The 15,000-nt window shown below is 40.8% G+C and overlaps 1 protein-coding gene across 1 annotated transcript in view; it reads left to right on the forward strand.

Moving 5' to 3' along the window:
• DST (dystonin) overlaps positions 1-15,000 on the forward strand; it is a gene marked incomplete at its 3' end in the record, with an annotated part of 435,221 nt that overhangs the window by 88,100 nt on the left and 332,121 nt on the right. The window contains exon 4 of the mRNA XM_019624589.1: positions 9,359-9,566. Coding sequence (XP_019480134.1) covers positions 9,359-9,566 — 208 coding nt within the window. The remainder of the gene's footprint in view (positions 1-9,358; positions 9,567-15,000) is intronic.

Genomic DNA, 15,000 nt, shown 5'->3' on the forward strand with positions numbered 1-15,000 from the left:
TGAAGCAACGTCCTCCACAACTAGACTGAAGAACAAAACGACAGCAACTTGTCTGTTCCCCTTCCCCCAATTCCCCAGCACTGTTCCCTTCCCCCCGATACCCCAATAAAAATCTTTAAAAAAAAAGAAAAAAAAAAAGAAAAGCTGTTTTTTATTTATTTATTTTTTTTTATTGGTTAAATGAAAAAGTAATCTTTCCACTTGATTGAAGTAGTAACTGAAGTGAGAGAATAACCGTGTAAAAGCTATTATCAAGAACAATTTTCTGAAGTCTCATTAATGAAGATAGGTAATGAAAATGAAAATATAAAGAAAGACAGAAGTCTGCTTATGTTTCAACAGGGAAGAATTGAATATAATTGCTTTTTAAGATAATGTGTTTGTCTAGGTTTCTGTTGTTGTCTCCAACAATGGAGACAATAAATTTAAAAGAAATGTATGGGAAAGACACAAAGGTGTCCCAAAGAATTGAAGGTTTAATAACCAAACTTGGGAAGGATAGATATGGGAACTATGTTGGTCTTGTCTCCTGAGAGCTGCTATTAGTATGACCTAATTCCAATAACTTCCCGTCTCTGTGTCTCCGTTTGTTGTTTCAAATTTCCTGGAGTGACAATCATATAGGCTCAACTGGAGTTAGTCATCTACCCCTGGATCACACAAGTGTGAATAGGTAATATCACTTACTGCTAAAGTTTACTTGATGCTTTCTAAATGTTGGGCATTGCTCTTTGTACTTTTTAAGTATTATTTACTCTGCCACTGTGACCCTATGTATTATGTAGTTATATTCCTCATTTCTCAGATGCGCAAACCAAAGCTCGGAGAGGCCGAGCAGTTTTCTGAGGTCATATGGCTTTTACCCAACATTCAATCTTTGGCATGGCATGCACATATCTTTAACTTTATGACTACATGCATAGATGGTAGTTGGGGTTTGGTCTCTGCAAACATCCAGCTCTTATGCCTTTGGGAACCACATGAGTGATAATAGTCCACATATTTTTTCCCACAGTAGTTAGAGTGACATCCTGGCTGTCTGAAGTCCTTGGCATCTAGCCCTCCTCCATGACCTAGATGAGGGTAGGAGGAACATGTGGGGAGCAGAGCTGACCATGGGTAGGGGTAGGAGCCACAAAAAGTGGGAGTCAGCGGTAGTAGTGATGGGGGGATGGTCTAGTTAGATACGTGAAGATAATGAGCCAACATTTACTGAGTCATACAGATTGGTTCCATTTTGTGGGCATTTGAAGTGTTCACCAGGGTTCTTGGGGGCAGGATGAGATCAACACTTGGATGTCAATAAGAATGTGGCATCACCTATTTCTGTTTGACGCTAATTTAACTGAGATCTTTGGGCAGCCCTCTTTGTTTTGTTTTGTTCTCTCTCCTCTAGTTTCCTTCTCCTTATTTTTAAAACAGTCACCTCCCTTTTATTGATTACCACAATCCCCCCCACCACCACCACCTCCCTGAATGCAACAATGTCACCCATCCCTTAATTTATGCCAGAGGCCTCAAACTCATATACCTTCAGGGGCCAGGGATCATAAGTGAATAAAGTGGGCCAGGTAAGGATTGTGTCAGACTGGAACGCGTGTGTCCTTTCTAATAAGGGGAAACTACTACTAGGCCCATTGTTCCACATCTGAATTTTTATGCAAAATTTCCAATTTTTAAACATTTGCCATTAATTTGATTTTTTTTTTTTTAATGGGCAGGCCAACCACAAAGCATCTACAGGATGTCTTCATCAGCAGTCAATAGTTTTGGATATGATACTGTTGGGGAAGGCCTGCATCTCCATTCTGGCTTCTAAAGGGCCTATAGATATTCCAGCCTATTTCTCTCTCCAAATTGACTTTATACTATCCACCGTATTTTATGTATATATTTATATTATTCCACCGGGAGACATGTTTCAGCCAAATAAATAAAAAGATGGTAATGTTTAATAAGTTGACTATATTTATCACCTTTGCTCTCTCAGTTAGATTTTAAGCTCCTCCAAGGTAGAGAAGCCTATGGGTGCTTAAGACATATTTATAATTGATTGATATAAATGTAAGCTTAAGGTTATAAATATAAAATTTGAATATAAAATATAAGATAAGTGTTCTCTAGTTAAAGAGGTTTACAGTATTTGAGTTTGTCTAATGGGTTTCTTTTTTGTGGGGCTATTTTCAGGGTTATGCTTGCTTTTCTTTTAGGCAAATTATTTAAAATTTCTTCCTCAGTTTGGAAAAGCTGTTTGCAGATGTTCAAATGCAAAATAGTCCTTGATGTCTCCATTTCTATGATTTTAATATGATTTAATTAAGGTGGACTTGCAGAAAAATACATGTCTATGATATTTTGAGAGATTTTTACAATTTTAGGAAAATTTGGTATTTTGATACTTAACATAGTTTTTCTTTTATTTGTTATCTATTTGGGGAGAGGCTTTGTGGAGGGTAGGAGTTCAGAGGACCAAAGAATCTTAGGGTTGAAAGAGACCACGGCGTAAATTCAACATTCCACTCAGTGAAGTCTTGGTTCCTTGGAGTGGGAAGGTGGACAGCTTTTTTTGATTGTGAACTGACACCTGTATCTGGTCATTTCCATGCTTTGGGCCTAGTAGTTCTGAGCACAGAACAAGTCTAATCCTTTTGGGCTCCCCAAATATATGGTAAGATTTTTGAGGGCTATGATTATAGGTTCTTCCCAGTACCTGAGGCCATATTTTAGGGTACTTAATAACACAGAGTGTTGAAAGCACAGGCTTTGGGGCCACATGGACCCAGATGGAAATCCTGGCTCCAGCTTGTACTGACAGGATGACTGTGGCATGTTTCCTTGTTGGGTTACGCTGAGTATTAAATAAGATAGTGAGCGAAAATGCTTAGTATCTTCCCTGACTACAGTCACTCAATAAATGATGCTTATAGTTAGAACATGCTGGTTAAATTGAAAGGAAGTAAGTCTTGCAAATATCTTAGTGCTAATCCAAGACTGCCTAAAATCTGAAACCATGCTCCTCATGGGAATGAGTTGTTGATACTTACTTGTGGAGTTTCCTACACAGCTAGAGGAAAAGGATGTTGGAAATTTCCTCCCTCCTTTGTCCCATCAGCGCTCAGTTTCCCCAGAAATATAATACCAAGGGATACTCTAACCAACGCATTATCTTCACACCCTAGAAAGAGTTTGTGTCCAGAATTCTAGTGGTCTTCTTTCATTGGCCGATGAACTGGGCCTCTTCCCCTAGAAAGAAACCTTTGACTTCTTTTTTTTTTTTGACTTCTTTTTTTTAATTCTTTGCCCAAAGCCTCCTCCCTTGAGTTAGATCCAAAAACCTTCCAGCTTCCCCTCCCTCTGAACTTCTTTTCCTCTCTAGCTCCACCCAGGCTCCTCTTCCTCTCTGAGTTAAAGGCTTCCATAAATCTTCCCTAAAAGGAGAAAGTGAGCTGAGCACCAGCTGAGGCCTCAACAACCCAGAGGCTCCACTCCCTCTTAGTTAAAGGTAGTTTCCAGTTAAGGGGCCAGTTAAGAGCTATTTATTTGATGAGAAGGTACTTGAATTGTTTCACTAGTTTCAAAAAAAAATTTAAACTAAAACAAGCACCCAGTCCCCAAAGTTTTCCATCACTCAGTTTTTCTTCAAGGTGTTAAATATACTTTCTTACATTTTCCTTTACTGTTTTTTTCTGTATTTATTTGTGGTACAGATTGTTTTCCCTGAGATCTCTAAAATCAGATAATGTGCCTTTGCTTTTTTACTTACTTCCAGATAAAAAACCTAGTATGTAATGGTAGGCTTAGGCCATGCCATGTATTTTTATATTATATGTAACAAGTTAGTGTTGGTACTTACCTAATCAAGGGGATTATAAAGAATATTGGGTCTTCACTTTTTCTAAATTTTCATGGGTTTTTTGGTTTATATACGAGGTCAGACAATTAAGTTCGCAAATTTTTTTGCAATGATGTTGCTAACCTTTTTTGATATCAGAGGGATTATTCATTATGAATTTGTACCAACTGGACAAACAGTTAATCAAGTTTACTATTTGGAAGTGCTGAAAAGACTGTGTGAAAAAGTTAGACGACCTGAACTTTTCACCAACAATTCATGGCTCTTGCATCACGGCAATGCACCAGCTCACACGGCACTGTCTGTGAGGGGGTTTTTAACCAGTAAACAAATAACTGTATTGGAACACCCTCCCCACTCACCTGATCTGGCCCCCAATGACTTCTTTCCTTACCCGAAGATAAAGGAAATATTGAAAGGAAGACATTTTGATGACATTCAGGACATCAAGGGTAATATGACGACAGCTCTGATGGCCATTTCAGAAAAAGAGTTCCAAAATCGCTTTGAAGGGTGAACTGGGCACTGGCGTCAGTGCATAGTTTCCTAAGGGGAGTGCTTCAAAGGTGACTGCAGTGATATTCAGCAACGAGGTATGTAGCATTTTTCTAGGATGAGTTGTGAGCTTAATTGTCAGACCTCGTAAAATGTGAGAAATTGTATGATATTGAACCACCTGTGTGTTCACCAGACTGTATTCAGCGAATAACAGAGGAGCTTCTTCTTTATCCTTCCATCTAAACCTATGCTTAGGACTGAGGCCAGCAGATCGTGTTTCTCTGGTGTCTTGTTGACTTAGGCCTCAGCTTCAGGGCTTGTATGAGTGGAAGTGAATAAGTACTCTGAGTAATTACTTAGGTGGACAATGCCACTGTGTATTTGCAACTTGAGGATCATGTGTGAACAGGCTTAAACTAAGCAACACTTAAGGAAAAAAAAACAATGAAGGAGGCCTTCTTATGTGTTTCGCCTGAACTCTTCATTCTGAAAATATTCAAATTTATAGAAAAGTTAAAGAGTAGTACAATGAATACTTACTGTTAACCCATTGCCGCATTTACTGATTCCCTTTTTTTTATTGAAACAATTGTAAATAAGTGCAGACATCATGAGTTTCTTCACCCTGCATATTCTAGGTTAAAAACACTTTCCTACATAACCTCAATACCATTATCACACTTTAGAAAATTACCAATCATTTCCCAATATTTCCTAATTAAACAATCCACAATCCATGTTCAGATTTTCCCAACTGTCCCTAACATGCCTTTTTTGCTTAAAAAACAAAATACGAAACAAACCAGAATCCAGTCAAGGTTCACAAATTTGTAGTCATGCTGCTTTTGTCTTTTAAAATTTAGAATAATCCCTGCTTTTTGGGTGTGTGTGTTCCATGACATTGGCCTTCTTGAAGTGTGAGTGACAGTTAATTCATAGACTACCGCACAATCTAGATTTACCTAATTGTTTCCTCATGTGCTTTTTGTTTTTTAATTTTAATTTTTGTAAATTTTCAGACATGTGCTTAACAGGAATGTGCATAAATCCTAAGTATGAGGGTTTGTGACAGTTAATTTTCCAGCCTCTGGGATCCTAAAGGTCTGGCTATGTTACAAACCCTTATCTCTGCACTTGTTTCTCTTGCATTTAGAGAATGCCTAGTGCAGAGACAATTTCCTGGCACTTTCCTACAGACATGGGTGCTAAGGCTGGGCGACTTCCAATTTAGGCAGTTCCATTGTACTTATCTCAGACCCCCCCCCCCCCCCCGGGGGTTTCAATTAAAGAAGTTATTGTTTAGTTCCCCTTCTAAAACTGTTGCATTATGTAATTATCCTGGTTTAGGAGATTTGGGTTGTTTTTATACTATGTGAATGGATTGGCTATTAGGAAAGTCATTTTAAAGCTTTTGGTGATCTAATTCAATTGTTAAAACTGCTTTAATATCTAGGTTGTAATAAGATACAATACAGGGTCTTTTGGTTTCTCACAAACTAATGATCCCCCCCCCCCTTTGGTTGTAGAGATACAACATTAGTTCAGAGGTGGCTTACGTCCTTTAATTTTAAAAAAGATAAAATGTTAAAAATACAACGTTCGCTAACTTTGTCTTTATCTTAATTACCCTTTCCCCGTCTTTCCTTGTACTCCACAGCTCATTCCCAGTCCTCTTGTTCTCAAAACACATGCCAAATGGTGATGACAAATGATGGTGTAAATTGGGGTCTTAACCTGGGGTCAGTGGATCAATGAACCCCTTAAAACTGTATGCAAAATTTGTGTGTATTTGCTTAGGTGCTTTGTTTTTGGAGAGAGGTTTCCATAGATGTCATCAAATTTTCAGGGGTCCCTGTGGGCCCCAAATGGTTAAAATCACTGGCTTCAATAGTTGCTTCGTATTAGGGCTTTGATGTTTTCTAACCCTTGACATAGTTGACATAGTATCTTTTTTCTTTTTAGTAATCTTTTTGTGTATTTGTTTTAGATTAAAATATTACAAGGAATAAAATAAGATCCATTCATAATATTAGTCATCACCCAGAGATAGCCATTGTTTACACATTGCTACATAATTATTTATCTGCTTATGAGTCTTTCAATCATTTGTCCGCCTCCACACACGTACATGCACAGATATTTTTCAGAAATTGTTCTATATGAATTCTTTCTACTTTGCTAAATGTAGATCAATAGCATTTTTGTTTAATTGCTGCACAGGAGTCCATTGTATGAATATACTATAATTTATTTAACCAATCTCTTATTGATGGGCACAGATATTTGTCTTTTAACAGGAATCAAACCTTAGGCAACAAGAGTAGAAGAAGAGAGAGGAACATGGTGGGGCTTTTGCTGGTCACAAGAGCCCTCTTCCTTTGTCTTACCCTTCCAAGCCTCACCTCAAAGGTTGACTCTGGACTTTGGGTCAGAGAGCGTTTGCTTTTTCCAAAAGAAAAGAGAACTGTACTCTTACACTCTAACCTCCAAGTTAGTGACATTTCAAATTAGTAAAGAGTATAATAGTTTTAGAGGATCAGATGACTTCAAAGCAGCTTTATTTAAATCCATTCTCAATTTTTAGGGTTCAAATGGGCCTAATTTTATATAGCTTACCTTATATTTTTAAAAGTATTTATGAAAACTATTGTGGAAAAAAAATCTAATACTTTAATTGTTAAAATGCTTGAGTCAGGTAGCCTGGGAGAGAGTTTACCATGTATAAATACGTATGATTCCTTTCAGTCTCTGTGTGTGCCTATATTTTTCTGTGCTACATTGTTGAAACAGGTGTTGCTGATTGTCTTTTCCTTCTTTTTTTCTTTTATCTGTTTACCAATGGCACTACCAGATTAGAAGCTGCACCAGTCAACACCCTTGGGTCCAGGGGTAGTAACTGTTCCCATCTGGCTACGTGTGATTAATGGTATTTATGTCATAGCATAAATAACATTTTTGCTGTTCAATCAGTGGAGACTCTGGCCATTAAAAAAAATTTACTCTACGAAAATCAATAACCAGTGGTTTTTGGAAAGGAGCAGTTCTTTCACAGTTATTTCCTAAGCCTGTTTGTAAAGATAAACAATCGAATTACTATACTCATTGAAAATAGTACAGGCAACAAGAAGAAGAAATATAATCTCACAGATAAAGAATGACCTGAAATAAGGACAGGTAGGACGCCATTTTCAGGAAGACAGAAGGCAACCAAAGAAACCCAATTCCCTTTTGAAAGTCTTTAAGCATGTCGCCCTTTTTCACAGATCCAGCCAACAACACAACCACAGAGAGCTCAAGATAAATTTCCAGAAAAGCATGGGAAATAAATTAGGTTGATGATAGCATTCCGTGACTGACTTAATGCCACTTACAACTCTCTGTGGACTGGAGCTACAATACAGAAAATCAATTTTATTTATTTATTTGCCTCGAGTGTGCCAACTACATACATATTGCCACTAGGAAAACATACAAAATGTAAATAAATGAGCCAAAGTGTGAAATTTTGTGCACAATGAAATGGAAGGCTGCTTTTTCAGGAGGGAATGCAGCTTAAAATAAATCTTTGATGCTTTGCTTTGCTGGAAATATTATGTGTACTTTTCAAATGTTGGTGTTGACCACGTGTAGCAACATGCCTGAACAGACCGAGATAAGGTCAATAGTCCTGATTCACTAATAACTTACTTTGTATGCCTTGGGTGAATGCTTAGGGATGTTGCTCACACAGCAGGATTTTTTTTTAAAATGTAGTTATTGCTGCTTTTGTGAGCAGCTCAGTGTTTTTGCTCAAATTGGAGCACGCCTCACTGATTGCTGTCTGTAACTTGCGTCTTAGGAATCTGTGGCTGCAAGTTACATTTTAGGAATTCGAGTTATACCAGTTTCGCATCTCCATCGTGAGCCTCGCAGCAAGTGGAATTTTAAATGGAAAAGTGGAGATTTCCATTTGATACTTGATTGTATTTATAACCTTGTTCACAGCACAGATAGTCAGAATCCTTGTTTCTGTTGTAAGCTGGTGGCTTTCTAAATAATCACCAACTTAAGGCAGTAAAGAAGGAAGGAATAACGTCGTGTGCCTGCTCTCTGAATGAAAGACATTATGAAACCCCTTTACGCAAGATATGACCCTGCAGATTTGCTCGAAGAGATGGCTAACCTTCAGGCAAAGTGCTTTGGTAAAAGCATCATGTTTCCCATTTCACTGTGTAATGACCAGGAGCTGAGAAGAGCTGTTTCCTGTCACTGCACTGTATCATTCTCATTTGCATTATTGGCAGCTGTTACTTTGCCAGAAGTTTAAATTATCTCAAGAACTGTAAACTGAGTTCAGATGTTTGTTTATTGGAGCTGCCTTAGGCTTCTGAAAACAGTCTTTTGTGTTCTCCCAGTCTTAAGAAAAGGCTCTTCTCAGAATCAGCCCTTCCTCCCTCCTTGCTCTTTGCTGGGAACCTGCTTCACTCTCATAAAGAAAATGAAATAAAGAGGACAAGGGGCTCAAGACCGGTCAGAAGAGAGACTCTGGCGGTGAGGCTACTTGAAACGGAAAGGAATCGGGACTCAACATCCTGCATTTGTGTTTTGTTTTTGAAACTTCGAGTTAGTTGCATTAATGAATTAACCAGCAGTCTAGCAATGGAAAATGTTTCTCGCGACCTGGTGGGGGAGCCAAATACTATAGATTTGTAACAGGAAGGCTGTTGATTCTGGCTTTATTGTTGGGGCCAGTCATTTGTGAGCTGGTGGCCGGAGCGCAGGCCACACACTCCTGTGCAAATCTTCCATGTATTGGAACTGCCCGGGTATTGTTTCTGCAGTCGGAGACACGGCCAAAAAAAGATGGTGAGCCCTGGGTTTCATTTCTTGTTTGTGTAGCCCCTCAGCGCTGAGGAGAGGGGCAGGATGCCGGACTCAGTTTGGGGGCAGGGAGCGGGACTGTTGAAATCGAAGAGCATCTGTGAGTGTTTTGCTGTTAATGCTTTTTTTCTGTGTCATCCTCTGTAGAGTTCTGGGAACGCGTCCTATCGCTGCTCTATGTCTTCCTCTGCGGATTTTTCCGATGAGGATGATTTCAGCCAAAAATCTGGCTCAGCATCTCCAGCTCCTGGGGACACCTTACCCTGGAATTTGCCTAAACATGAGAGATCGAAAAGAAAGATTCACGGGGGCTCAGTGCTGGACCCTGCTGAGAGGGCAGTGCTTAGGATAGCAGGTAAGAGCATCCGGGGAGGGGAGGGAGCCCGGACAACAGTTGCGGAAATTCACCCATCTGCTCTACTGGGGCTGAGAGGTGGGAGGGGGCCTATCTGGGAGCTGATGCACTGGGCACAGATCTGTGCTCAAGGTTGGGGAGGACGATGAGCATATTTACTTTATGCCCCCCCCCGTTTATCGATTGAGCCATTTGCCCTGACTGCTGGTGACTAAGCTGTTTGGCCCTGTCTTCTGTTTGGATAAATCGATACCTTTGATATGCAAGGAGATATTCACAGACCTCTGTGTTAAACTTTCCTATTTACATGCAGTAGCCACTGTGACAATTTGAAAGTGCAACATTAACTCCAGTGATTGCTAGTGCATTTGCCGGAAGCTGTGAGAGGCTTCATTTCCATCTTTGTCCAGGAGCACTGAGCTACGCAGATTTAACTGGGATAGATTCCTGGTGTTTGGTACCCGGGATTGCAGAGGGTATTCTAGCAACGAGGATGCCATTTCTATTTTTTTTTTTAATGTAGCATCCCTGTCCACATCATGTGCCTGTAGCAGCTTTCCATCTCTAGTGCTATTGAGGGTTTAGCCATCACACGTTCCTGATTAATTAATATATGGGAGGTGCCAGTGTTTCTGTTCTGTGTTACCCGGTGGTGTTCCCTTGCATTGGCTGTAACACTCGAACCAGAAGTGATGGCTTGTTTTACCCAACTGAAAGCTGAGAACACCTTGGAAATCAATCCTCCAACTCTGCAGTGCCTGTGTGGTTTGTGTGTATGTTCTGTGCATCAGAGTTGCTTCCTGAGGTAGTTGTTTCTTCATTCCTTCAATCTTTTTTTTTTTTTTTTCCCTTTTGGAAATGGTAACAGGGTAGGATAGAGTGTGTCTTTGGGGCTCTCCTGAAGAGGCCAAAGGTCAGGTGTTTTTCCAAGTTACTTTCTGCCGCCAGTGGGTCCAACCTCCTATCCTCCCTCCTCCCCCACTCTCAACTCTGGGGACCCTTGCCACTCAGTTTCTTTTGCCTCCAGCTCTAATGCAGAGTTGGTACTTTATCTTCCTCTGAGGGGGCTGAAGGGGACTAGCCCGGAACCCAGCCACCCTGGCAGCTGAGAGTCCCCCTAGAGACCCCCCAGTGGGATTTTCTGATTACGGGAAAAACAAACAGCGCCCAGCCAGCCATTCTCTAGTCTGGGTTTCTGGGGCAACAGCCTTGAGCTTCTTCTGGCTTCCCTTGTGAGATGCTGGCTGGCTTCACACAGGCCTTTTGAAGAGGCAGGGTGGAGTGGGGAAAGAGGAAGAGGAGGGAGGGTGGAGGATGGAGAGACTGTTTGGGAGCCAAGTGAGAGTGAGCAGGGTGGCTTGCGAGAGCTGGGGCAGACCTGGCTCACACTGCACTCCCGGAGTACCAGAAAATGTTTAGTCACTGAAGCCTGACTCCTTCCCCTGTTGAGACACCTCCCGCCCCCACTACCCAGCAGGTCTGAGGCACTGGGAGGGAGGAGACGGCTGGTATCAGATATTTGGCTCAGCAGAAAGGGAAGATTGGTGAAAGGAAGGTGTGTGAGAGAAGTCGATGGGCTTTGTGGAAAGCCTGGGGCATCAGAATAGGATGCCTGTATTCTGTGCATTTTTATGGAAGGCAGAAGGTGCTTCTAGCTTGAGAGTTTTGACAGCGGTGGATATTTTGTTTTTGGTAGTGAAGGAAGGAGTTATGAGAGAAGGACAGGGAAGATGTTTCTATAACCCTATATAAACTGTGGAAGACTATTAAGCAGAAAGTCATGAGAAGTTGGTGGAAGTAACCTTATGTGTCACTCAAGGTGGGGAAGAACTGGAAGAACTGGGGTGCTGATGGGATGCAGTGGACAAGCATTAGGCTTGTCCGATGCCGATGTTAGTAGGCTGCAGACTCCATGAAGTTGGGCCCATGTCTTATTTTTTGTAAAATGTTCCTTGAGTGATTTGTGGGGATAGCTACCAAGTTAGTGGTAGTTAATGCACTCGAGACCTAAAATGTACATACTTTTAAGATTATATTAAACAAAAACAGAACACAACACTATTAAACAACAAACAGAATAAGCAGCCCTGGTATGAAAGTGTCCTATTGTGTTTACAATACATGGTAAATTGTCTGTTTGCTACACAAACCGTAATCATACATGGAGCACGGACTTGGAGGCCAATCCATAAATACCTGTTTAATCATAAAGTGGCTAAAATATGAAATTTAGATATATTATGTGTTAAATTTGCCACTGATCACCCAGTGTGAGGACAAGGGAACAGGGAATCTGAGGGAATTTGGTGCTGTGTATTGTTTGAAAACATACTATTGAGATTTTAACTTCTAATTTTATTAGACATTTTCACAGTCTGCCTAAAAGTCATCGCATCTTGGAAACTCAGTCCTAGTAAGAGATGGGGTGAGGTTCAGAAATGGTATGAGAATGTCCATACTTAGTATTAAAAGAATTGAAAGTTCAATATTTTTATTTGATGTTAAGGACATAAAAAAATAGAATTGAATATGAGAAGGTATAGAGCCAAAAAGACCATACAGTTTGTGGGATACCTTAATTCACTCACATTTAATAAATATTTACTGAGCCCTTGGAATAAAATGAAGAAAAGCACACAGTTCTGCCTTTAAAGAAGTCATAGTTTAATAAGATAAATAGATGCGTTGTTAGTTACAACATGGTACAAGAGATTAGTTGTAATGGCTGTAAGTACCTAATATTAAAAGAACCCAGAGGAGAATCTAATTAACTTGGATGGAGAGAGGAGGCATGAGGGGTTCCCGAAAGGTTTCTGAGGGATAGTGTCACTTAAGGTGAGATTTATAGAGCTTGATGGAATTAGGGTGAAAGGGAACACCATTTCAGAGGGCTAGAACTATGGGAACAAAGGTAGGGAGATGTGTTTCAATGGAAACGTGAAGTAATATGTGTAGCGAAAGCATGGGATTTGGTAAGGAATAGCAGAAACTGTAAAGGTGCTTGTGTACAATACTGAAGAGATTAGACTATGCGGAAAGATTTCTAAACTGTGCAGTAACATAATCAGGTTTACATTTCAGAAAGTCATACTGCTGATGGGGTCACATGTCTGACACTTCATATTTTCCAAAGTGCTCTCGCATTTATTATGGCTTCTTCATTTTAAAACCTCAGACTATAATATATATGCCCTTCCTGTCTCTCAGAGGGGTCAAGTGGGAGAATAAGATAACAGGACGTAAAGAAAGGGGCTTTGTCATACCCACTGTAATGCCTTTTACTTAAGAACAATACAGATCTGCTGTTCTTAGCTACAGGATACTGTAAGTTGGTTTTTTCAGTCTTGAAGTGCCTGTAAAGGTACATGGTTTGTCAGTGATAATGCTATATCATAATATGGATTCTTGTCTTATTATGTGCATTCTCTGAAGTTGGAACAGAAGGCTCTAAGCAGAGTCAGACTCAGGACTTAGGAAAGCTTGGATTTTAATTCCCCCTCTATCGCTAAGCAGTTGTGTTTTCATGGACAACTTACTGAATTTTCTCAGCTTCATTTTCTCTATCATTTTCTCTATCAAATGGTCTGGTGGTTGTTATTACATAAAGTAGTGAATGCAAAACATTTTGAAAACTCCTCGCACACGAAAAATGCTCTATAAATAATAGTTTTACTGATGGCCAGATGTTTTTATAATCACTTAATGTTATTTCATTTAGGCTTCCCAACAACCCTATGAAGTAGGTACTACTATTTTCTCCATGTTTCAGCCCAGAACTCTTCTGAGACAGGGAGAGACTCTTCCCAAGGTCATCCAGCTAGGAAGTGGTAGAGGTAGGTTCTAAATTCAGGCAGTCTTGATTCCAGAGGCCCCACCTCTTAACTCCTGTGCTTTTGCTGCTTCCTTATGGAATACACTATTATTATCAGCAGACTGACCCTATATTATCATTACAAGAATGCATGGGACAAAGGTTGTTTTTACAGACAACCTTCCATGCTGCTTTTGTTCATTTTGACTGGCTCCTTAAATGGACAGTTAAAAATCACTTAAGTGTACACTAATTATATTCATAAAACTGGGTACAACTGGGTGTCAGTCTCCGCTGAAGACTCAGACTGTGCCCTCAATAACCTTAGTCATTTTGAGGGAGAAAAGACACTTTTGAGAATCTGTGTCTGTACATATATGATCTGTAGATGGCATGACTCTTAGGAATCTAATTGCTAGCCCTTTCATTTCAAGAAGGTGTCCCATATGATATGTTAGTTTAATTTCATAAACTAATGTTTACAAAAATGCCTACCAAGATGCAAGAAAACTCCAGCGATCCTAAAGGCTTAGTGGGACATAGAATCAACATCAGATTATAAGCCAGTGGTCAGAAAGAAAAGAGAGATGTGGTTTTGCTTTGTTTGGAATAGGCCAACTGCTGAGACATCAAGCTTTCCAATTCAAAGTTAAGTATTTTTTTTGAGTATACAGTTTTTTCAAGAGTACTCATTCCCATCTAAGAGTTAATGGAAGGAAAACGGTTCAGATCCGCAATACTGAAAAAGAAAGAAAGAAGAAACCAAGGACAAAAGGTCACTATACTTGAAAGGAGGAAATAGGGAGGAAAGCCGTGGGCAAGAGGAAGTAGTCATAAGTCAGATGATCAACAGTGGGCTGGTTTATCTAATAATAATAATAGCTAACACTTATAAAGCTATTTACCATTGCAACTCTATGAGGTAGGCACTGTTATTCCCATTTTACTGATGAAAAGATGCTCAGAGAGGGTGACTTGCCTGTATCAGACAGTAAGGGGTGGGGAATTCATACAAGGCAGCCTGACTTCAGTCAGTACTCTTAAACACATCCATTTACATGCCTGGGTACCATCTAGTTCCATCAGTGGACCTTTAAACTCACCCACTTTAGTATATGATATGACCAAGTTAAGGGAAATGTACCCACGTTACTCAGGTTCACAGGACACCAGTATGGTGGGGAATGAATAATGGGTAGAGAGGAGGGAAGTGACAAAGTAAGCTGGAGAATTGAGAATGGACTGGGACTGTGGCTATCGCAGAGCGCAGCGGCACATTCGCAAACCGGCTCTGGGGGGCGGAAGGGAGGGACCGCGGGCTGGTCCACCAGCCGCCGCGGGGTGGCGGGGCGCGCAGGCGCACAGGCGCCCGGGCTGTCAGGCCCTGATGCGCCGGGCCACCTGCAGGGGCCGCCCGCCCCGCCCCCGAGATGTGCCCTGGTCGCGGGACCCCCGTACCCTTCTCGCTCCGCACGCACTGCCACAGGCGCGACCCACGTCCTTCTGTGCCATAAGCTGGGTTAAAAAAGTACTTCCCATTCTGCTCCCCACCGTTCCCTCACCCGGGGGAGATGCCTGCCCCTGAGAGGGGGCTGCGCACGCCCGTGGCCGCGATCTGCGGCT

The sequence above is a fragment of the Hipposideros armiger genome, unplaced genomic scaffold (assembly GCF_001890085.2).
Source record: "Hipposideros armiger isolate ML-2016 unplaced genomic scaffold, ASM189008v1 scaffold_595, whole genome shotgun sequence".
Taxonomy (NCBI): domain Eukaryota; kingdom Metazoa; phylum Chordata; class Mammalia; order Chiroptera; family Hipposideridae; genus Hipposideros; species Hipposideros armiger.